At 46.7% G+C, this 24,782-nt stretch overlaps 1 protein-coding gene across 6 annotated transcripts in view; it reads left to right on the forward strand.

The window, feature by feature from the left end:
- Positions 1-24,782, forward strand: part of EXOC4 (exocyst complex component 4) — a 500,658-nt gene that overhangs the window by 269,333 nt on the left and 206,543 nt on the right. The window contains exon 11 of one of the 6 annotated variants that reach the window (XM_064142743.1): positions 23,601-23,771. The exons of 2 other annotated variants lie outside the window; for them this stretch is intronic. In XM_064142743.1, the coding sequence (XP_063998813.1) occupies positions 23,601-23,607 (7 nt within the window). In that variant the 3' untranslated portion in view covers positions 23,608-23,771. Of the gene's footprint in view, positions 1-4,400; positions 4,469-6,305; positions 6,401-23,600; positions 23,772-24,782 lie in introns of those variants that run through there. 3 more of the 6 variants (XM_064142744.1, XM_064142742.1, XM_064142741.1) reach the window with 3 other exon arrangements.

The raw sequence follows: 24,782 nt of genomic DNA on the forward strand, positions 1-24,782 counted from the left end.
GGCCCAGCACTGATCCTTGGGGCACACCAGTAGTGACAGCTGCCAACTGAATGTGGCACCATTCACCACCACTCTCTGAGCTCTGCCATCCAGCCACTTCTTGATCCAGCACAGAGTGAATCTGTCCAAACCATGAGCTGCCAGCTTGACTAGGAGCTTCATGTGGCAGGCAGTGTCAAAGGCTTTGCTGCAGTCCAAGTAGACTACATCCACAGCCTGCCCCTCATTCACCAGGCAGGGAACCTGATCATAGAAGGAGATCAGGTTGGTGAGACAGGACCTGCCCTTCCTAAACCCATGCTGTCTGGGCCTGATCCTTTGGCCATCCTGTAGGTGCTTTGTGATGGCACCCAAGATGACCTGTTCCATCACCTTGCCTGGCACTGAGGTCAGGCTGACAGCTCTTGTAGTTTTCTGGCTCCTCCTTACGACCCTTCTTGTGGATGGGTATCACCTTGGCCAGCTTTGGTGTTACTGGTCTGTGGACTGACATCTCCTGTTGGAAGAAGGGACTGTGGGACCATCACTGGAGCCCTTAGCCTGTGGAACACTGAGCAGCCGGAGTGCTGTCTGTTGTAACATTTGTTTGCTGGGGATTTTTTTATGTAGGGCTTTTTTTTTGTTACTGTTTATTTGTTTCAGCTGGCGTTTGAAAGGCACTTGGCTCTTCAGGGTAATAATCATTTTACATATGCTTTATAGAGTATGTTTATTACCAGACAATTGAAGAACAGATGTCTGCAGTCTTGAGGCTGAAGGGGGAGGGATAGGAGAGACTGGAGATGGAGAGGATGATGGTGGTTGGAGCCGTGAAAGCACTGCTGACGCTAACTCGCTTGAATATGGTTTGGATATTGGGTATTAAGGCTGTGAGGGTATCCATTTATTGACCTCAGTCACACTTCATTCAGATCAAGCAGCAATTAAAAGGCTTGTAGGATGGAAGAGGAAGCAAAGTGTTCATTGATTTGTAAGAAGCAGTCGGTGTCCTTTTGAAGAAGTGGACTAGAGGGGCTGGATTGATTTGCAACCTTTTACCTGTTTTGGGGCATCTCCCCCTTTGCCTGGAAGGAAGAACTGCACCATATTAATGATGTTCTGGTCACTGCCTTGGATATCAAAGTCTAGGGAGTATGCAACTGAAAAATGAAGCATTAATTTGTTAAGAGTATGTGATGGTTTGGGTGTTCCCTGCCCCCCTCCTTTGGAAATCACCCACACTGTACCCAGCCAGCTCTGGAAATTGAATGAAGCTTGTATTTACAGCTTAGCACAATAGACAAGCAGATATTTACAGTATATACAGTTGCAGACAGAAATAGACAAGGTAAAAGGCTGGAGGTGAGGAGAAAGTTCTTCACTGAGAGAGTCATTGGACACTGGAATGGGCTGCCTGGGGAGGTGGTGGAGTCGCCGTCCCTGGGGCTGTTCAAGGCAGGACTGGATGTGGCACTTGGTGCCATGGTCTGGCCTTGAGCTCTGTGGTAAAGGGTTGGACTTGATGATCTGTGAGGTCTGTTCCAACCCTGATGATACTGTGATACTGTGATACAACTCCCCTCCCAAAAACCTGAGTCCCCAGGAGGGGCTCCCAACTGCCCCATCACCCTCCCCCTACCCCTCTCAACCTTACCCCAGTCCCAAGGAAGAATGGAGGTTCGGCCAGGGGGTTAGGAAGCAAAGTGGATTAGGAAAGAAAAAGGGAGGATGAGGTTAGAAAGATGCAGCTCTGAGCTCCCCAGCAGCAGAAGTGCCACTCCCTTATCTGTGTTTGGATTTTTGTTTTTATACATCTCAGCAAGCCTATGAGTGAAGTAGACATCAGCCTTGTTTTCCTTTCACAGCCTGTAATCCAGTTCTTCTCACCAAAACATTCTAGCTAGGCTCAAACTAGCACAGAGTACCTCCCAACAAAGGGAACAAGTCGAGGCAGAGTTACTGATTTGACTTTGCTGATGGTTTTTGGGGATGCAAAGACAAAAGCTTAACACTCTGGCATGGGCATGGCCCAAGGCACTGCAAAACTTGCTTCTTTGTATTGATAGCTAATCTAATTGATACCTGATAAGAACAGGTAATACTCTGACATTTTGATTGGACAGTGAAATGATTATGTTCATTTATCCTGGTCTCCATCATTGAAAGCAGTAACTTTTTACTTGAGAGCATGTTTGGAAGTTCCTGTTTGTCTCAGTAAATGCTAATAAAAGAGTGATTGCTCATTTAATACCTAAATAATGCTTTAGGGAGTAATCAAGGAGGAGAGTCATTTACTTTTGCTGCCTGTTGCTATCAGCACGTTCCTCACTGAATGGTGGCAATCAGCTCTGAATTGCTGAAGGTCAAATTCCAGGCTCCACTGGTAGACCCTGGGAGAAGGTGCACTAGATACAGGGTGCATAGACACAGGTCCATATGTATTAGAAGTGTAGTTTCAGATTTCCATGCTTTGGGAAGAATCCTATCAGGCTTGTGTTCACTTCAGCATAGGTCAGGATAAAAGGTACTGTGTGTGGAATTTAAATAGTCTGTTTATTTTGATGGTGTTGGGAAGAGATGGCAACGTTGTCATCAGTCTCTATGGGACATCTACAGCCTTTTGTCTTTCTGAGCATCAGCTCTTGTTAAAGCTTAGCAGTGTTCCAAAGCACAGCCCTCTGAGTGATCCAGAACTCTGTATTTAACTATTCCCAGCGTCTGAGTCACTGGTACCCACTTTTATTAGTACGTTTGTAAAGCTCTGGTAACAAACAACTAATTTGAGCTTAAGATATGCTGCAATATCTTCTAGTAGTCTATATCATGGTAAGCCTGATAGGCCCAAAATAGGCTTATCCATGTCCTGGCTTACCCAGGCATGTTTTTCTGCTCTCTCTCCTTCCGTTTTGGGGAGAAGCAAGCACGGTAAAGAAGACAAAGGAACCTGCAGCTTCTGAGTCTAAGGACTCTGCCCTGCCCAGACCTGTTTTACATCCTGTGCTAAACAAGGTGCACACACTTAGCTTGTGCCTGCCTTGTGCAAGGCCCATGCTTTTCCCAAATTTGGGTAAAGCAAGCCTGTGGCTTCACAGAGTCCAAGGGGATGGGGTTCAATAGCTCCAAGTGCCGGGTGCTGCACTTTGGCCACAACAACCCCATGCAGAGATACAGGCTGGAGTGGGAGTGGCTGGAGAGCAGCCAGACAGAGAGGGATCTGGGGGGTGCTGATTGATACCCACCTGAACATGAGCCAGCAGTGTGCCCAGGTGGCCAAGAGAGCCAGTGGCATCCTGGCCTGCATCAGGAATGGTGTGGCCAGCAGGAGCAGGGAGGTCATTCTGCCCCTGTACTCTGCACTGGTTAGACCACACCTTGAGTACTGTGTTCAGTTCTGGGCCCCCCAGTTTAGAAGGGACCTTGAGATGCTTCTGATGATACTGTGATACTTAATATGGTCAAGCTTGGCTAACTGCCGTTGTGATTGGCTGCTCTGTGTCCAAAGGCCCATTAGGCTCAGGCCACACTGATAAATACTCAGGTAAGGGCACTGTGCTCTGCCAGGGCTACCATGCTCTGCCATTCTATTCATGCCCGCTGCTGCTGCTCATTGCATCCTGCCTGCCCCCTCTGCAAGACTTCTGCTGAATTGGGAATCAAGAGGAACCAGGTCAAAGACTATGTGATAGGCTCCCAGCTTCCTGCAGAAAGAGCCTGGGAAACTCCGACAGCAACCCCTCCACATGCTTTGGGTACTGGCTGGTAGTATTTTGTCAGTAAGTGCTTAACACTGGTCAGGCCACACCTTCAGTACAGTGTCCAGTTCTGGGCTCTTCAAGAGAGATGTTGAGGTACTGGAACGTGTCCAGAGGAGGGTGACAAAGCTGGTGAGGGGCTTGGAGCACAGCCCTGTGAGGAGAGGCTGAGGGAGCTGGGGGTGTGCAGCCTGCAGAAGAGGAGGCTCAGGGCAGAGCTCATTGCTGTCTACAACTACCTGAAGGGAGGCTGTAGCCAGGTGGGGAGTTTTAGAGAGCAATAAGGTTTCCCCTGAGACTCCTTTTCTCCAGGCTGCACACCCCCAGTTCCCTCAGCCAGTCATCACAAGACTTATTCCCCACTCCTGCTCCTTGTTACGGTACCAGTAGGCACTGCAGTGCTTCGTGTTCTCATCTTTATTTTGGAGCTGTTAATCCCCATCCTTGAGTGTGACAGATGCTTGATGGAACTTTTCACACACTTGCTGTTTACTTCAATTGACCTGAATCAAAATCTTAAGGGAGCAATTTGACACCCACCTACTGCCTTCTTTTTTCCCCTCCCCTTGCTTTAATGAGTATTTAGAAGACATTTAGTTGACGAGTCCCTTGCTATTGACATTTAGTACTTTATATCTGTCAACAGTAGAGAATGAATCTTTCTTGCAGGGTGAATCCAGGCTCTTTTTCTCTTTGACAAGCTCTCATAAAGTCAGCAGTGCTGAATGATAAAGATGTGTTTCTTGTTGTGACACTGCTGAAGAAAAGGTTTAATTCTCACTCAATTCTGACCAAAACTGGGCACACACACAGTAAAAAGATGAAGAACAGCTTCATATTTTGTAGGGTTTTTTTATTAGTAGTAGTAGTATTTTTTTATCTTTACTTCCCCCAAAATGCTTTATGAGGAGTGACAGCCTTACTGTGTGTGTGTCTGATGAAAGATGACAGTTCATAAATACCTTAAGGTAAGGCTGTTCATTTTTGATGATAGAAAATAAAGCAGTCCTTGCCCCCCCTCCTCTCCCCCAAATACCTCCCACACAAACAAAAAACATGCCAAAAAAAACCCACCCCACCTCTTAATATGTGATGCACTGATTCTTGTATTGGCTGTCAGAGAATGTGCTTGAGCAGATCAGTCAAGCTGCAAGTTTTCAAACATGCTTCATCCATACGGAAAATCAGCAACCTGTCAGAAACTTCACATATCTCCAGCTCCTCCCTGCCCTCAGATGAAATGCAACCTGAAGGAAAAGGGAAATGTTGACATTTGGGAGAACTTAGGCCAAATAGCTGAAAACTGTGTTAATTCCATGATGATGAATTCCTTCTAACCCATATTGTGTTCAGCAAGACAACAAAGTAGTTTTAGCTCATTTCTTAATGAAATGTGCCCAGAGAGCCAATGGCATCCTGGCCTGGCTCAGGAGCAGTGTGGGCAGCAGGACAAGGGAGGTTATTCTGCCCCTGTACTCAGCACTGGTCAGGCCACACCTTGAGTGCTGTGTCCAGTTCTGGGCTCCTCAATGCAAGAGAGATGTTGAGGTGCTGGAAGGTGTCCAGAGAAGGGCAAGGAAGCTGGGGAGGGTCCTGGAGCACAGCCCTGTGAGGAGAGGTTGAGGGAGCTGGGGGTGTGCAGCCTGCAGCAGAGGAGGCTCAGGGCAGAGCTCATTGCTGTCTGCAGCTGCCTGCAGGGAGGCTGTAGCCAGGTGGGGTTGGGCTCTTCTCCCAGGCAAGCAGCAACAGAACAAGGGGACACAGTGTGAAGTTGTGGCAGGGGAGGTCTAGGCTGGATGTTAGGAGGAAGCTGTTGTCAGAGAGAGTGATTGGCATTGGAATGGGCTGCCCAGGGAGGTGGTGGAGTCGCTGTCCCTGGAGGTGTTGAAGCCAAGCCTGGCTGAGGCACTTAGTGCCATGGTCTGGTTGACTGGCTAGGGCTGGGTTCTAGGTTGGACTGGCTGAGCTTGCAGGTCTCTTCCAACCTGGTTTATTGTGTGATTCTGTGATACTGGGGGTGCTAAATGATGTGATAATGCCTCTGAATAGAAAAGCACTTCCCTTTATTTAGGTTTATCTTGGCTGCCCCAGCTAATTTATTGTAGGATGAAAAAACTGAAGAGAAGGCAGGATACCAGCAGTGCTGTGTATGATCACAGAGTCACAGAATGGTTTGGGTTGGAAGGGACCCTGAAGATCATCTAGTTCTGTTCCACCCCCCACTGCTATAGGCAGCAACATCATATGCTAGAGCAGGTTGCTCAAAGCCCCCTCCAACCCAGCCTTGAAAGTAATGATGGTCAGGTTCTGGCTGAAGCTCCTAGTGGCTTCAGTAATTTCTTTGATGGCTCTTCAGGAAGCTCATAACCTCTGCAGTAACTGTAAGAGTCTGTTATCGGAGTCAGAAAAGAATGAAACATGTTTATACTCCAAAAGGTCAAATTACCTTGCTAAATAAGTGTAAGTCCCTCTAAAGTTGTCTGTTTCCTTGCTTCTGGGATACCCAGGTTGATAGTTAGTCCTGTCCAGGTTAGCTTGTTCAGTGGATGTGAGGTGTAGTTGTTCTGCATACAGAGAAAGCCTGGTGACCTTCTAGACATGACTCTAAATGCAACAAGAAGGGAGAAGCAGAGGAAGAGCTCTCAGGAGAAAGTCATCATTGCACTGCTTTTGGAGGAGGGTGAGTGATAGTCACAGAGAGCCCCAGAGTGTGGTGGATGGTCACAGCATAGAATCATAGAATTGTTTCACCTGGAAAAGACCTCTAAGATCATCAAGTCCAGCTGTCAACCTAACATCACCATAGCTATTAAACCATGTCCCAAAGTGCCATGTCCACAGGGTTCTTGAGCGCTTCCAGGGATGGTGACTCCACCACCTCCCTGGGCAGCCTGTGCCAGTGTCTGACCACTCACTCAGGAAGTAATTTTTTCCTGATCTCCAACCAAACCCTCCTCGACACAAACTGAGATCTTTTTCCCCTTGTTCTATCACATCATACCAGGGAGAAGAGACCACAAAATCAGCACTGCTACATGCAAAAGGAAAAGTCAAATGCTCTGAAGTTTCATAATGCTACAGAGAGGATAGAAAACCATCCTCTTGGGCTACATCTTTACAACAAGTGGAGACAAATCTCCTCTCTAGAATCAGTCTTCATTTTATTTTCCAGGGCAGTTCAGCTTATCACTTCAATGCATTCCTTATTCTGGAAGGCATTCCTCTTGATACCCACCACATAATTGATTTTAATGCAAATCAGGCTGGCAATTCACTTTGAAAACCAGCCTCATCCTATGCCACATGGAACTCGTTAATAGGGACTGAAAGCAAATTGTTGTTAAAGAAGTAATGAAAGTTAATTAATTACAAGGAACCTCTGGGTTGCTACTTGCTCTCTTTTATTAACATTGGTATTTCATAGGATTACAGCATGGTGGGAGTTGGAAGAGACCTCTAGGGAGCATCTAGTCCACCCACCCTGCTAAATCAGGGTCACCCAGGGCAGATTGTCCAGGATCACAATGTCCAGGTGGGTTTGGAATCTCTCTAGAGAAGGAGACTCCACAACCTCTCTGGGCAGCCTGTTCCAGGGCTCTACCCTCACAGGAAAGAGGTTTTTTCCTTATGTTCAGATGGAACCTCTTGGATTCCAGTTTGTGTCACAGAAGTCTTTTCCAGGTGAAAGACTTTTGATTCAGTCATAGATGCAACCAGGTTGGAAGAGACCTCCAAGCTCATCCAGTCCAACCTAGCACCCAGCCCTATTCAGTCAACCGGACCATGGCACTAAGTGCCTCAGCCAGGCTTGGCTTCAACACCTCCAGGGACAGTGACTCCACCACCTCCCTGGGCAGCCTGTTCCAATGCCAATCACTCTCTCTGCCAACAACTTCCTCCTAACTCCAGCCTAGACCTCCCCCAGCATAACTTGAGACTGTGTCCCCTTGTTCTGTTGCTGCTTGCCTGGCAGCAGAGCCCAACCCCACCTGGCTACAACCTCCCTTCAGGTAGCTGTAGACAGCAATGAGCTCTGCCCTGAGCCTCCTCTTATCTAGGCTGAATAATCCCAGCTCCCTCAGCCCTGATGGGAAGAGATCTGCCTTGTGCATCCTTCAGGAACCTACTAAAGAAAGATTGGCACTTACTACATATTAAAAAAAGAAAAAAAAACCTCAAAACCCAACCAAAGCACAAACAGAAGTTGTAAAAGACAGAGAATTATTGTTGTAGGAAGCAGAGTGGCTGCTTATTATCAGGCTTCCATACACCCAGGTCAATAGGTAGTGTTTCTCTCTGGTTAGTTTGATGAAAGCCAGTAATGGGTTTAATTGCTGGTTGTCATTTGCAAGGTGGTATCTGCAGGCTTCCAGCTATTGTTGTGATGTGTTGTAATTAGCTACCATCAAGTGGCTTACAATGGTGGAAATTTGGTCTTTGAAGTAATGTAGCTAAGTCGAGTTGAAGGCAATGGCTATTGAGAGGACAATATCATTTAAAAATGTCAATCAAGTCAATTGGGTAGTGGAAGATGATTTTTTTCCCCATAATTTCTTCTTGTAGCCTTAAATCTTTCCAAAGCTTTGGCAAGATAATCAAGATACCTAGAGGGGCAGTAAATGAAAGCTGTCTCAGAGTTCCCTGCGTACATACCCAGCTTGAAAAGCATTGCCCAGAGAGGTGGTAGATGCTTCATCCCTAGAAACATTCCAGGTCAGTTTAGACTGAGCAACCTCTTCTAGCTAAATATGTCCCTGCTCTGTACAGGGATGTTAGACTAGAAGAGCTTTAGTGGTACCTTCTAACCCAAAGCATGGCGTATTTTGATAGGTTGAAGCATGATCATTATGATTTCCAAGTGCACACTTTGTAGGCTTCTTCTCTGGCTGGGGCCAAGCTTGGGTGCTGCCCAAAATTTTCTTAATCATAGAATCAACCAGGTTGGAAGAGACCTCCAAGCTCATCCAGGCCAACCTAGCACCCAGCCCAGTCAACCAAACCATGCCACTAAGTGCCTCATCCAGGCTTTTCTTGAACACCTCCAGGGACGGTGCCTCCACCACCTCCCTGGGCAGCCCATTCCAATGCCAATCACTCTCTCTAGGAAGAGCTTCCTCCTGGCATCCATATTGGTCAGGCATTGGAATAGGTTACCCAAGTGGAGTTTCTATCCCTGTAGGTGTTAAAGAAATGTGTGGACATGGCACTTTGGGATGTGGTTTAATGGCCATGGTGGTGTCAGGTCAGTGGTTGAATTCCATGACCTTGGAGGGTCTTTTCCAACCAAAACAATTCTAGGATTCTGTGATCTTTGTCAAGGCTCCACAACACAGCACCTTGTCCTAGAAATACAACAGAGCTCTCAAAATACAGTGGGAGCTGGGAAAGCTTTTAGATCCAGAGCTCTTCCTGTGTTGTGGCACTCTTTGTGTTCCAAAGAACACAGCCCTCAGTGAGCTTGAAAGGTCCCTTCCTGCTCAAACCATTCTGTGAGGAGAGGCTGAGGGAGCTGGGAGTTGTTTAGCCTGCAGAAGAGGAGGCTCAGGGCAGAGCTCATTGCTGCCTACAACTACTGAAGGGAGGCTGTAGCCAGGTGGGGTTGGGCTCTGCTGCCAGGCAAGCAGCAACAGAAGAAGGGGACACAGTCTCAAGTTGTGCCAGGGGAGGTCTAGGCTGGATGTTAGGAGGAAGTTGTTGTCAGAGAGAGTGATTGGCATTGGAATGGGCTGCCCAGGGAGGTGGTGGAGTTGCCGTCCCTGGAGGTGTTGAAGCAAAGCCTGGCTGAGGCACTTAGTGCCGTTGACTAGATTAGGGCTGGGTGCTAGGTTGGACTGGCTGAGCTTGGAGGTCTCTTCCAACCTGCTTGATTCTATGATTCTATGAATCTATAATTATCTTGCATAAAGCACTCTCCATAAATTCTCTTTGTGTTCAAACCCAAAGGAGTTACTCTGCATTTTGGCTTTGCTCTAGTAGTGTTGCCCCTAGTTGTGCCTGAGAAATGCTGGTGCTAAGTGGTGGATGGGGCAAAGATTTTTAAGCAGGCAGAGGTTTGAATTTGCATTGACCTCCTCTATGTGTGCAAATGAATCAACAGATGCAAATGAAGCAGGGGAAAATGAACCACCAGATTTGTATGCTCAGTTACTTCAGTTGTGTGCCTAGTCTGGCACAAAAAAAATAGAGGAAGGAGACTAAAAATCTGAAGCCTAATGAGTGGAAGTGTGACTGCTAATGACCTTTACCTACTGTTATCATTTTGATGTAGAACAACTAAATTCCTGAAGATGTTTAATCAGCAAAGTTGAATTTTGATGAAATCACTTGGCACAGTCCCATTACTGTGGCTGAAATTAGTTGTGATTCATAGCAAGATTCTTGATTCCTAATGATTAACACCAGTGATCTGCCTCCTTTTCACAACCTTCACAAAGCCTGATGGAAGATAGGAGCACCATGTGCTCACAGCCCAGACCCACACGTGTGCCAGGCTGATCCCCAGCAGCACGGGCAGCAGGGAGAGGGTGGGAATTCTGCCCCTCTGCACTGCTCTGCTGAGACCCCACCAGACTGAGGCCAATTCTGGAGTCTTCAGTTCAGGGCAGACATGGACCTGCTAATAGCAGGGCCAGAGGAGGCCACAACAGTGATGGGAGGGCAGGCTGAGATCATTGTGGTTTCTGAGCCTGAAGAAGAGAAGGCTCCAGGGAGCCCTTCTGGTGGCCTTTCAGCACTTAAAGGAGTCTCTGAGAAAGATGAAGGCAATCTTTTTAGCAGGGCCTGTTGTGACAGCAGAAGAGGTGATGGCTTAAAGTAATAGAGGGGACAGTGAGGCTTGATAGAGGGAAGAACTTTTGTACACTGAGAATGGTATAACACCAGCACAGGTGTCCCAGAGAAGTGGTAGATGCTTCATTCCTGGAACCATTCCAGCTCAGCCTTTTTGGGGCTCAGAGCAGCTTGATGTAGTTGCAGACATCCCTGCCAACTGCAGGGAGTTGGACTAGATCATCTTAGAATTTTTCCCAACCCAAATCATCCTATAATTCTGTGATAAGCATCCTTCACTAATAACTGTAACTCTTAGGAGGAAATTCTTCACAGAGAGAGTGATTTCCCATTGGAATGGGCTGCCCAGGGAGGTGGTGGAGTTGCCATCCCTGGAGGTGTTCAAGAAGAGACTGGATGAGGCACTTTGTGCCATGATCTCATTGACTGGATAGGGCTGGGTGCTAGGTTGGACTGGATGCTCTTGGAGGTCTCTTCCAACCTGGTTGATTCTATGATTGTATGATTCCACCCATTCAGACAGGAAATTTCATAGAAACACAGAATCAGTCAGGGTTGGAAGGGACCACAAGGATCATCTAGCTCCAACCCCTGCCATGCTCAGGGACACCCTACCCTAAATCAGCCTGGCCAGATCCTCATCCAGCCTGATGTAGTTTGAGTAAGAAAGCAAGAGATGAAAGGTGAACTAAAACATCAGATATATATTTTATATTTTTAAGCCTAGATGAATAGATGTAAATTGCTTTGGGGTTTTTTTTTGTGTGTGTGTTTTTATTTAGTTGGTTTTCTTTGGCCATTTTTTTCTGCAGAAGCACATACACATGCCTGGGTCTTGGGGTGGGACTCACTGCAATCTCTCAGTTCACAGCCCAGGATTTCCCCTAGGCCCTGACATTCATTGATTGATTGTTCATACATATCTTGCCAATAAAGAAAGAGTAAAAGACCCTCAGCAAGTTTGCAGGTGAGACCAAGCTGTGTTGCACAGTGAGTTTGCTAGAGGGCAGGGATGCCATCCAGAGGGACCTGGACAGGCTGGAAAGGTGGACCCAGGCCAACCTCATGGTATTCAACAAGGCCAAGGGTAAGGTCTTGCACCTGGGTCAGCACAATTCCAAGCACAAATAAAGGCTGGGTGGGGAGTGAGTGAGAGCAGCCCTGAGGAAAAGGCCCTGGGGGTCTGGGCTGATGCAAAGCTCCACAGGAGCCTGCAGTGTGAGTGCAGCCCAGACACAAGCCTGTGCTGGGTGCAGCAAGAGCAGTGTGGGCACAGGGCAAGGGAGGGGATTCTGCCCCTTGGCTCTGCTCTCCTCACACCCCACCTGCAGTCCTGGGGGCAGTTCTGGAGCCCCCAGCACAAGAAGGACATGGAAGTGTTGGAGTCAGTCCAGAGGAGGGCACCAAGATGCTGAGAGGGCTGCAGCAGCTCTGCTCTGAGGACAGGCTACAAGAGCTGGGGCTCTGCAGCCTGGAGAAGAGAAGGATTGGAGGAGACCTTAGAGTGGCCTTCCAGTATCTGAAGTGGGCTACAGGAGGGCTGGGGAGTGACTGTTGACAAGATCTTGTAGTGACAGGATGAGGAGGAATGGGTTTAAAGTGGCAGAGAGGAGATTGAAACTGGATGTTAGGAAAAGGTTCTTTGCAGTGAGGGTGGTGAGACACTGGCACAGGTTGAGGGTGGTGAGACACTGGCACAGGTTTCCCAGGGAGGTTGTGGAGCACAGAATCACCCAATGTGATCAAAGATCACATTGGGTGATTCTGTGCTCCACAACCTCCCTGCAGGTGTTGAAGGCCAGGTTGGATGAGGTCTTGAGCAACCTGTTCTACTGGGAGGTGTCCCTGCCCATGACAGGGAGTTGGACCTGGCTGAGCTTTGAGGTCCCTTCCAACCTAAACCTTCTCTGATGATCTTAGAATAGTGACATTTTCCTTCTTTAAAAAGGGAGCTGGGCTTAAAAGCTTTCTTTCTTCTTTTTTCAAACAGCTGAAGCTCAGGTAGGTGTTGTCAGAGACAAGTCTTGTGTCCAGGTTGTCTACTGAATTCTAAGGACAATTTAAAACATGTTTTCATCCTCTGGTACAAGATCAGATTGGGATAACTGGCAGTGGAGTTTTACAGAGCTTAATAGACATAAACCTCTCTCTGGATGGAGTTAGCATCAGGCATGAAGAACCCACGGGGAGAAGATGATGTCACTGCTGCTAACAGGCATTTGCTAAGCCTTGCCTCTGGTTGGTGGCAAATCCCAGCAGCTCAACACAGGAAAAAAAGTCCAATTGTCAAAAGTCATTAGTGGTTGTCACTTCAGAGGCCTTCACACTGGAGTTCCCCTTTGGAATTGCAGTGGATTTTGCTTTGTTTTGTTCTTCTTTTTCAGCTAAGTAGGACAAGCAGATGTGGTGTGAAACTGCTGCCATTTAACCCATTCATAGCTCTCTCACAGTGGCTCTAAGTGCTGAATTTAGACGTTTAAAGCTGAGTTCTCTGCTCCTTATTTTGGCTTAGTTTTGATACCAGATTCTAAGATAGGGAGTGATGCTGCTACCCAAGGGTGCTGAAACTCTACTTCATAGGAAAGGCTTTTTATAGACTGGTTTTTGTGTTGCAGATAGCCACATAGAAATAGAAAGGTTTCTGATTACTTTATATGCTCTGAATTCCCACATTTTCAAGGATATATTGGTAGTGTTTTGGTGTCCTAATTAAATTCCTTATAATGTTTAGCAATTTCAGTGCTTTTGCCAGCTTTTGATGCCTTCTACTGTGCTGATCTTTGCTGTTTGTGACATTTAAAGCATATGGTTGAGTTCTTCCATCTCCTGTGTCTCATCATTTCATTGCTCTTTTTTGGAACTTGATGCATAACTATTGGAAAATAATTGCAGTGTAAGAAATGTAGAGATGTTGAAATACTGGAAGGTGTCCAGAGAAGGGCAGCAAGGCTGGGGAGGGGCCTGGAGCACAGCCCTGTGAGGAGAGGCTGAGGGAGCTGGGGGGGTGCAGCCTGGAGAAGAGGAGGCTCAGGGCAGAGCTCATTGCTGTCTACAGCTGCCTGCAGGGAGGCTGTAGCCAGGTGGGGTTGGGCTCTGCTGCCAGGCAAGCAGCAACAGAACAAGGGGACACAGTCTCAAGCTGTGCCAGAGGAGGTCTAGGCTGGATGTTGTTAGGAAGTTGTTGTCAGAGAGAGTGATTGGCATTGGAATGGGCTGCCCAGGGAGGTGGTGGAGTCTCCATCCCTGGAGGTGTTGAAGCCAATCCTGGCTGGGGCACTTAGTGCCATGGTCTGGTTGATTGTTTAGGGCTGGGTGCTAGGTTGGACTGGCTGAGCTTGGAGGTCTCTTCCAACCTGCTTGATTCTATGATTTTTTGAAAGCTGCAGAACCAGGCAGTATCTCTTGAAGAAAAAGAACCACAGTGCAGCTGCAGGTGGTCTGAGAACAAGCAACCAGCTGGTTTTGTGAGTAGCAAAGTGATTGAGGGCATGAAAGTAAGAAACCTTTCCTTGCAGCATTTGATTTGATATTTGTGTTTGTGGTATCCCCCTTTAGAAACAAAACATATTGAGGAGGGGTGAAAAGGAAACAAGAACACCGAAGTTGCCTTAAACTTGACCTAGAGGTGCTTTTTACATCAAATCTTTTGACACTTCTGATATCCATGGCATTAAAAAGTTGGAGGAAAAAAAATCCCACCTTGTAGGACAAGCCACCTCAGAAAGAGTAGTGCCACAGACCATTAATGTTCATCATTCCAAAGCTTAATGTGGCTTTTTCCCTTGTTCAGCTCCATCCAGATTTATTTAGGAGGTGCATGGAGGTGGCCAAGGGGTATAGCAAGAAGTGAAGTTTCAAGCTCAAGGGTTGTCATCTGGAAAGCACTGTTGGCCCAGGAGGCACTTGGACTGAACTGTTGGCAAGGGGTGCATGACTTCAGTGTCACTTTGGTTTTAGGAGAGAATGTTGGCTTATGGAGCTAGATGAAGCTTGCATGCTTCAAGGGAACCTTCTGGGGTGGGTCTTAGAGTTGGCTCATGCTGGAGTGCACCCAGCACGCACAGGGACAGATATGTTGAGATGTGTCCTCAGGCTCTTGCATTATCCTGGTTTCCCTGTGGTGCCAGCAGAGATGGTCAGCATTCTTCAGCTGGAAAATCACTGCCTTTCACAATTCATTGTACTTCAACTTCCATTCTTAGACTTCTTTCCATTTCTTTAACTCTTTCCTGGGTAATAAATACAGGCCAGCAAGGTGAGCCCTCTTTTCACGTGTTACTGTCTCTTTGTTGTGTTATTTGCAGCTGAGGGGACTCAGGTTGTTAAACCTGGAGAAGGAGAGGCTGAGTAGAGACCTACTCTCTACAACAACCTGCAAGAAGGCTGTAGCAAGGTGAGGATTGTTCTCTCCTCCTGGGTAACAAACAGCTGGATTGGAGGAAAGAGCCTAAAGTTGCATCAGGAGAAGGTTAGATCAGACATTAGGAAGAATTCTTTCATTGAGAGTGTGATTAAGCATCAGAACAGGCTGCTCAGAGAGGTGATGGAGTCCTCGTCCCTGGAGGTTGTTTAAAAGCCATATGCTTTAAAGAAGAAGGCAAGACAGTCTCAAGTTGTGGCAGGGGAGGTCTAGGCTGGATGTTAGAAGGAAGTTGTTGGCAGAGAGAGTGATTGGCATTGGAATGGGCTGCCCAGGGAGGTGGTGGAGTCTCTGTGGCTGGAGGTGTTGCAGCCAAGCCTGGCTGGGACACTTAGTGCCATGGTCTGGTTGATTGGATAGGGTTGGGTGCTAGGTTGGCCTGGATGATCTTGGAGGTGTCTTACAACCTGCTTGATTCTGTGTTTCTGTGGTCTTGGAGGTCTTCTCCAACCTTAATGGTCCTATGATTGTATGATTTTTACAGAAGAACTTATTTCTCAGTTGCACTAAGGACACTCTTCACTAATGAAGTACTGATACAGCCTGCTCAAATTTTATGCAGCCTTGAGCAGGATGAATTGAAAAGACACAATCACAGGATTCTAGGTGATGTTGTGCTTTGTTACTGTGAGAGCCAAACTTTCCTGCACTCCTCAAACAAGTTCTTTTGACTGCATCATCATCAGTCACTGAGGAACATGTGAGGTGTAGTTAAAAGATGGAGATGGTTTCAATGATAGCATCACTCCAGAGATGCAGAGCACCGAGATTCTCCTCTGTTCAGTTGCTGATGCAGAACTGCAGCAGAAAACCAGCCACAATGACCACAAAGTATTAGCTCTGAAGGTGTGAATGATGTCCTGGAGCAGGTCTGCAGTTAGGTTTGCCCATTTGCACAACTGCATGGGAGGAGCAGACATGAGGGTTGGTTCTCTTCCCTCTATTCAGTTTGGGATGTTAACAGTTTTCTTAATGTTACAGGTTGAAAGCTAAGACACATCTTAAATTCCTGACTTATTTGTGGCCTGTCAGACCTGACTGCCAATGCTTTGTGAGTTTTGTGTCCCTATCCCCATGGATTTTGCCAGTTCATTCCATGGCATGTCAGCAGGAAAAATACCTCATGGGCATGTGTTGGTTCTTAAGAGGATGGACAAACCATCAGCTCAGCCTGTGGACAAGGGCAGTTTTGTGTACATCACCAGTAAACAAGCCTTGATCACCCAAAGGAACCACAGATCTATTACTTTGCAGCACTGCTTTCAGTGAGAGGGCTTTGTAACCAACTTCTTCTTCAAGATGCTATTTCACCCCGTTCCTTCTCCTCCTGTCTTGTAGAGGGCACTCCAGAATGTGAAGTGACCCACAAGTAGTTAAGAGCCCACATCTGATGAGCCTTAACAAGGGCTTATCAGGCCACTTACTGGCCAGACACATCCCCATCTCATACCCAAGGCCAAAGCTCAAGGAATAATGAAATCTTCACATTTTCTTTAGGTTATTTATAACTACAGGGAGAAATTTGCCCTTGCTTTGCCTGTCAAACAGGTGGGAATACCTATTCCCACAGTTAAATTCCATCCATGCAAAATACAGCATGAAAATCCTTCTTCACCCTTTGAACTGCATATAAAAGAGAGAGCAGGATCCAGCTCTCTGCTTCCTGAAATAAATGTTAGGGAGGACATGACCTAATTATTTCCCTTCCTTATTCCCATCTCCATGAAGCCTTTCAGCTTTGTGGGTGTTTTTCTCAAACCACTGATTTTTTGCCATTGATCACAGAGCTTCCATCATTTGAGTATTCACCAAAGAGGGCAGCGAGGTGTGGATGTGTGTGATAATTCTGTGATGACATGCAAATAATGTCTACTAGGTAAAGAAGCCAAAATTCTAACCTTCATAAACATTAATGAGTTTCCTTAAAGTCAGGAGCTAGCTGAAGATGCACCTAGGTGGCCAAGAAGGCCAACAGCATCCTGGCTTGGATGAGTAATGGTGTGACCAACAGAATCAGGGAAAGGGATCACCTTCTCTGGACACGTTCCAGCACCTCAACATCTCTCTTGAACTGAGGGGCTTGCTGAGCAGACTCTGTCTGTCTGTGCCCTCATCAATGGCATTGATGAAGATGTTGAACAGGACTGGCCCCAGCACTGATCCCTGGGCGACACCACTAGTCACAGCTCTCCAGCTGGACCTGGCACCATTGATCACCACCCTCTGAACTCTATCTTTCAACCAGTTTCTAACACACCTCACTGTCTGCTTTCCATCCCTTACTTCCTCAGCTTGCTCACTAAAATGTCATGGGAGATGGTGTCAAAGGCCTTGCTAAGGTCAAGGTAGGCTACCTCCACTGCTTTCCCTGACTCTACCCATTCAGTTATGCCATCATAAAAGGCCTTGAGTTGTGCCAGGGGAGGTTTAGGTTGGACATGAGGAAGAATTTGTTCGCTGAAAGGGTGTCAAATCCTGGAACAAGCTGCCCAGAAAGGTGGTGGAATCCCTCCCTTGTAGGGATTTGGAAAGCTGTGTAGATGTGGTCCAGAGGGTCATGGTTTAGTGGTGGTATTGACAGTGCTGGGTTAATGGGTAACTCAATGTTCTTAGAGGTCTCTTCCAAGCTAAATGATTCTAAGTCCTGAATGAAGCATAAGTGGATTTATACCACTTACCACAGTCTTCTTAATCCTGTTTTTCAGTCTGTCTCTTCCTTGATTGCCTCAACACCAAGCTGACAATTGCAGTTCAAGGGCAAAAATAAAGTATTTTGATGAGCAAGTTTGCAAAGGGCTGGACACTATAAACTGAAATGTTAACTGGATGCCAATGAGCTTTGAAAATGGGAAGGGATTTCGAGAAGTCTTGAAATGTAATTGGAATGGGCTGCCCAGGGAGGTGGTGGAGTCACCAACCCTGGAGGTGTTCAAGCAAAGCCTGGCTGAGGCACTTAGTGCCATGGTCTGGTTGACTGGGTAGGGCTGGGTGCTAGGTTGGACTGGCTGAGCTTGGAGGTCTCTTCCAACCTGGTTGATTGTATGATTCTAAGTGGTAGATGGCCTATCTCTGGAGAAATTCAAGGTCAGGTTGGAAGGGGCTCTGGGCAACCTCATGTCCGTGGTTGGACTAGATGACCCCAAAATGACCTCTCCAACCTGTAAGGGTTAACCCTCTTGGGGGAGAGGTCTTGACCCTGACCTCATGTGTAGTGTTTAGCCCACTCCCACTTCCTCTCCAGCCCCCTATAAAAGCAGAGGGACTGTCTGTTTCGCTCTCTCTTGCCCTACCTCCCTGCCTGCCAGCACCACCCTCCTGTTCCTGCTGCTCTTTGTTTTACCATGTGGCCATCAGTCCACGAGGTGGACAAACCCATTGCCATCAATCTGGTTGTATATATAGATTTTATACCTTGATTTCTCTTCCCTGTCCTTCTTTGTAACTCCCCTACCTCAAATACCTTTTATTCACTGTTAAGGTTTTCTCTATGAGTTTCCAATTTGAAGTGAGACTATTTATTTGGATGGGTTTTACCTTTTCCTCCCTACATCTAATTCCTTTTCTTTGAAAAAAGAGGGGAGGAGAAGAAAAGGCATCCTCTGAACTGGTTCTATTAACTATATTTGAGTCTCTGGGAGATTTAATCTGCAACTGAGACACAACCCAATACATTCTATGATTTATCTTCTTGTATCTTCATATGTTCCTTCCAATCACAACTTCATGTTGATTGTATATTATGTGGCAGTGTTCTTGGGCTAAGAAATGCTGTTTAGCAACTCCTTGAAGACTCAGTGCAGTAGACAGCATGAAAGAGAAGGAGCATTTGTCATTAATTTTACTGCTACTTAGAATTTTCAATACTCCTGAAAAGAGAAGGGTTTATTTTTTCATTTAATTGTGGCATAGGCTGGTGTTGGGTGTCTGGTTGTGATGAAACCTAAAGGCTTCTTTCAGGACTGCATTGAAGACACTTTAGATTCAGCATTAGAAGTTGCTGGCAGAGAGAGTGATTGGCATTGGAATGGGCTGCCCAGGAGGTGGTGGAGTTGCTGCGGATGGAGGTGTTGAAGCAAAGCCTGGCTGGGGCACTTAGTGCCATGGTCTGGTTGATTGGCCAGGACTGGGTGCTAGGTTGGACTGGCTGAGCTTGGAGGTCTCCAACCTGCTTGATTCTGTGATTTTCCCATGAGGCATTTAAGTATTTTGAAATGTGTGTGTCTCTGGAGGAGAGAGGACAGAAGCACATAGAGGGGACAGAAAGCTGAAAATCATCATTAAGCTTTTAATCTCTGCCTGAAAGGAGGTTTAGCCATGACAGGGTTGGTCTCATCTCCCTAATACCAAGTGATAGGATGAGAGGAAATGGCCTCAAATTGCACCAGTGGAGATGTAGATTGGATATTAGAAGAAATGTTGTGACTGAAAGCATACTCAAACACTTGAACAGGCTTCCCAGATAGATGGTTGAATCCTCATAGAATCAACCTGGTTGAAAGAGACCTCAAGCTCATCCAGTCCAACCTAGCACTCTGCACACTTAAGAGTTGCAGAATTGTAAAACCATTTTGGTTGGAAAAGACTTCTAAGATCATCGAGTCCAGCCTTCTACCAAACACCTCCATGGCCATCAAGCCATATCTCAAAGTGCCATGTCTACAGTTTTTACCACCTCCAGTGATGGTGACTCTACCATTTGGCAGCCTGCTCCAAATACCTGACCATTCTTTCACAAAAGGAGTTTTTCCTTATGTCCAATCTAAACCTTCCCTGGTACAACTTGAGGCCATTTCCTTTCATTCTGTCACTTGATACTAGGGAGAATAGACCAAGATGCACTTCACTGCAATCTCCTTTCAGGTAGTTGTAGAGAATCATAGAATTAACCACGTTGGAAGAGATCTCCAGGCTCATCCAGTCCAACCTAGCACACAGCCCTGTCCAGTCAATCAGATCATGGCACTAAGTGCCTCATCCAGGCTTTGCTTGGACACCTCCATGGACAGTGACTCCACCACCTCCCTGGGCATCCCATTCCAATGGCAAATCACTCTCTCATCCCTGGTGGTGTTTTAAAGTCACAGAGATGTGGTGCTGAGGGCCATTAGAGTAAGATAAATCATAGAATCAACCAGGCTGGAAGAGGCCTCCAAGATATCTAGTCCTTGAAGACCTCTTCCATCCAAGATGATTCTGTGGTATCAAGGCAGACAAACTGACAGTGCTCATGCTGAGTTCACAGCAATCCCACAGACTTTGCTAGTCAAAGGATTAAAGTATCTAAAGCACTATGTGACTCTATTTACTTACATCACTGGCATCACTTACTATAATTATTTTCATTATCTTCATGCTTAAATATATGTGTTAATGCTTATGCTTAAATTATGTCTTAAGTTATGGTTTACCATGAGAGTGGATAGCTTTTATTTCTCTGGGCTGCATTTCAGAAGTAATTAAAGCAAGGCTGTTTCTGGGAAGAGGGGGCTGTCAAACCCTGTGGAACTGAGACACCAGTGGCTCATGTTCATCTAAGTCTGGATGAGTTTCATCCTCGTATAACTGCCTCCTCTTTGTCTTGAGTCCTCCACTGGAAAGCTTCTAAGGTATGATTGGAGGGACAAATGTTATTCAATAGCTCCAAGTGCAGGGTGCTGCACTTTGGCCACAACAACCCCATGCAGAGATACAGGCTGCGGTCAGAGTGGGTGAGAGCAGCCAGACAGAGAGGGATCTGGGGGTGCTGATTGATACCCGCCTGAACATGAGCCAGCAGTGTGCCCAGGTGGCCAAGAGAGCCAGTGGCATCCTGGCCTGCATCAGGAATGGTGTGGCCAGCAGGAGCAGGGAGGTCATTCTGCCCCTGTACTCTGCACTGCTTAGACCACACCTTGAGTGCTGCGTTCAGTTCTGGGCCCCCCAGTTTAGGAGGGACATTGAGATGCTTGAGCGTGTCCAGAGAAGGGCGACGAGGCTGGGGAGAGGCCTTGAGCACAGCCCTACGAGGAGAGGCTGAGGGAGCTGGGATTGGTTAGCCTGGAGAAGAGGAGGCTCAGGGGAGACCTTATTGCTGTCTACAGCTACCTGAGGGGAGGTTGTGGCCAGGAGGAGGTTGCTCTCTTCTCTCAGGTGGCCAGCACCAGAACAAGAGGACACAGCCTCAGGCTATGCCAGGGGAGATTTAGGCTGGAGGTGAGGAGAAAGTTCTTCACTGAGAGAGTCATTGGACACTGGAATGGGCTGCCCGGGGAGGTGGTGGAGTCGCCGTCCCTGGGGCTGTTCAAGGCAGGATTGGACGTGGCACTTGGTGCCATGGTCTGGCCTTGAGCTCTGTGGTAAAGGGTTGGACTTGATGATCTGTGAGGTCTCTTCCAACCCTGGTGATACTGTGATACTGTGGCTTTAGGTTTGAGGTGAAGTTGTGCATAGCTATTGAAGGCTGGTAGGACATTTGCTTTGAAAAGATTAAGTTAATGTCAAAATCAACTAAAACTGCAGTTTCTCCCCCTCCCCTGCTGTATTTGGAGGGTCTCAAGCCTTTGAGGTGTCAGTGAGATCTGCTCTTGTACAATCTCTGATGCTCATGTTTACCCAAGTGGCCAGCCTCCATTGACAGTACATGTCATCTTCGCTCCGCGGTGATCGCCGAGTGATCAGCACAAATAACTCCCTCCTTGAAGACAAACCAAGGCCATTGAAGGGTGAACACCACCATCACAACCTTTCAACTTGTGATATGAGCATGTGGAGAAACCCCTGCTGCTTGTCCTTTCTTTTATAGCTGATCTTCAAAGAGCGAGGCAGTCTGATCCTTGCCTTCAAACACACTTCAATAAGAAATTCTTTCCATCTTTGCCTTCCCTGCCATTGTGCATCACACTTAAACCACTGAAAATCCACAGCATTGTTGGCAATTGCTTATTTCTCTTCTTTAAGAGGTTTCTTTTTTTGACCAGCATCACCATCGTGGTTGTACTGAGGATTCATTTCTCTCCATTTGCTGTTGCTTTTCTGCATCACAGTGATCAGAGGGAAAGGGAAGGGGAACCCAACCTTACTTCAGTAAAAAAGCCTGACTTCTAGGACACTTGCACTTCCTCCCCTCATTAATGTCAGTGCTGTCCCACGCTGACCTGATGCTGATAGGGATTTTGTTCCCCCCCTGACATGGTACAGAAAATACTCATTTGACCTTTTAAAACATTATTAACATTTATAAATTCTATTTTACTGTGCCATGATTCTCCCTTGAGAGAATACCCTGAGAGCTGGACAAGAGCAATGCTTCTACAGTGGCATTGCTTCACTCACTTGGGTAACAATGTGCAGGGCAGGTTTAGACTACATCTGAGGAAGCTATTTTTTACTCTCAGGGGGGTGAAACACTGACCCAGGTTGTTCAGACATGTGGTAGATGCCTCATGCCTAGAATCATTGCAGGACAGGTTGTTGTGGGCTCTGAGCAGCCTGATCTAGTTGAAGATGTCCCTGTTCACTGCTGGAATGTTGGACTGCCTGAACTGTAACTGTCCCTTCCAACCCAAGCCATTCTCTGGTAGACCTTCTGTAGACTGTGGTTGATTTTTGGTGTATTTAGGAAGAAGAAGACATTTTCTTGATCATTTCAATCATTAGGTTTTCCTGGTGTGGTCAACTTCTAATAGAGGTACCTGGCCCAGATTACTATGATCCTGCCCATCTGCAGGCAGGACAAGGAGAAGCCTGGCTGCAGTTTGACTCTAAGCTGAAGTCCTCTTCCCCAAGAAAAATACAGTGTAAGAACCCTTTCTGCTCAGATTTTGTTCATTAGTAGCAAGCTCTAAATTTCACTTTGTGCCTTCTCTTCTGATTTGACTTAGGAGGCAGAATGAACTCTGAAGGTAGGATGTGGTTATCTGTAAATACAGCACATGAATATCTACAGCTACCTGAAAGGAGAGTGGAGTGAGGTGGGGGTGGGGGTCTTCTCCCTAGTAACAAGTGACTGCATGAGAAGACATTGCACCAGGTTGATTTATACTGGACATGAGGACAAGTTTCTTCACAAAAAGGCCCTGAAACAGACTGCTTGATGAGAACTGCAGAAGTGGGTGATGCAGGGTCACCCATGAGACTTCACAGGACAGTAGGAAAATGGAGCAGGAGTGGAACTGTTGGAGGGTAGAAGAGCCCTGCAGAGGGACCTGGCCAGGCTGCATGGGTGGGCAGAGGCCAAGGGGATGATAGAATCGTAGAACCAAGCAGGCTGGAAGAGACCTCCAAGTTCATCCAGCCCAACCTTCCACCCAGCCCTGGCCAATCAACCAGACCATGGCACTAAGTGCCTCATCCAGGCTGGGGATGTAAATGGCTCCAGGGGAGGTTTATGTTGGACATGAGGAACAACTTCTTACTCAGAAAGGTTGTCAACAGGCTGGCCAGGGCAGTGGTGGATCCCACATGCCTGGAGTGATTTAAAAGCCTTGTAGTTGTGATGCTAAGGGACATGGTTTAGCGGTGACCTGGCAGTGTTGCATTAACAGTTGGACTTGATGGTCTTAAAAGTCTCTTCCAACCTAATTCTATCATTCTGTGACTATTGCATAACGACTAAAAAACATTTTGAGCTGGAAATGGTTGTATCACTGCCTGCTCTTCCCCATGCTTGTATTTCCTCCCAGCAGGTAGCATTTTCTGAGCCCATCTCTCAAGCAGCCAAGCAATTGTTGCTTAATATGCACGCTCTAATAATGACTGAAATGAATTTCTTGGAAATGACACCAAAATAATGAATATAACCCTCTTGGGCTGCATGTGATAGAAGTGCTGTGAGGAAGCAGAGAAATTAAAGTGTCACTGTCCTCCACACATGTGAAATGTCATCAGCAGTTCACTGCTTTATTATGGCCAGATTAAAATGGATGTTTCGCACATCTTCATCGAGTGCCTGTTTAAAAGCATGTCCTTGATTGAAGAAATGGTTCCAGTGTGTGAGTGCAACCCCTTTGGATGAATAAATTTAGCACTTTAATGCTATTTATTTACTTCACACTGTAAAATGTAATAAGATAAATAATGGGTCCCACAGGGGCGTGGGGTAAGTTGGTGATCAACATCTCAGCAGGCAGATGAACACAGCTCGAGTAAAGGAATAATGATCAAAATTCACAGTGCTCCCTGGGATGCCATTTATATACCTGAGTCTAATAAAGAAGGAATTACAATGCCTAACTACCTGCTTAGCACTGGGATCAGAACCTAATGAGTCCAGCAGTGAGGAAAGTACAACCATAGGAGCTCAGGATATAGCATCACATTGGAGGTGTGGAGGGGGAGAGCTGCAAGAGACCTGATGCCCCACCAGTGTGGCATTTGCTGGCTGTAGGGATAGCTGTGCTTTCTTCTTGGCTGGATGACAAGAAACAGTCCAGGACATGCTTTGTGCTCTGTGTCTTAAGTGTTCTGTTAAAACTTATTTTGGCTTTTGAATTTTAAACCTCTCAAAATAGCTTTGGATTTTCTATCCAAATGTAGTACAGGAGTGCATAGTGTCTAGCTCTGGTGTCTTCAGCACAGAAGAGAAGTGGAGCTGTTGGAGGCCACTCAAATCATCCAAGGGTTGGAACCCTTCTCCTATAAGGGCAGGCTGAGAGAGTTGGTGTTGTTCAGCATGGAGAAGAAAAGGCTCCAGGGAGACCTTCTTGTGACATTTCAGTGCTGAGACAGGAAAAATGGGGGAAGACTTTTTAGTAGGGCCATTGCAACAGGAGAAGAGGTTTGGATTTGAAATAAGGATTTTTTCTTTTACACTGAAGGTGGTGAAACACTGACAGGGTTGCCCAGAGATGGAATAGATGCTTTAT

This window comes from Pogoniulus pusillus, chromosome 4 (assembly GCF_015220805.1).
Source record: "Pogoniulus pusillus isolate bPogPus1 chromosome 4, bPogPus1.pri, whole genome shotgun sequence".
Classification (NCBI taxonomy): Eukaryota; Metazoa; Chordata; class Aves; order Piciformes; family Lybiidae; genus Pogoniulus; species Pogoniulus pusillus.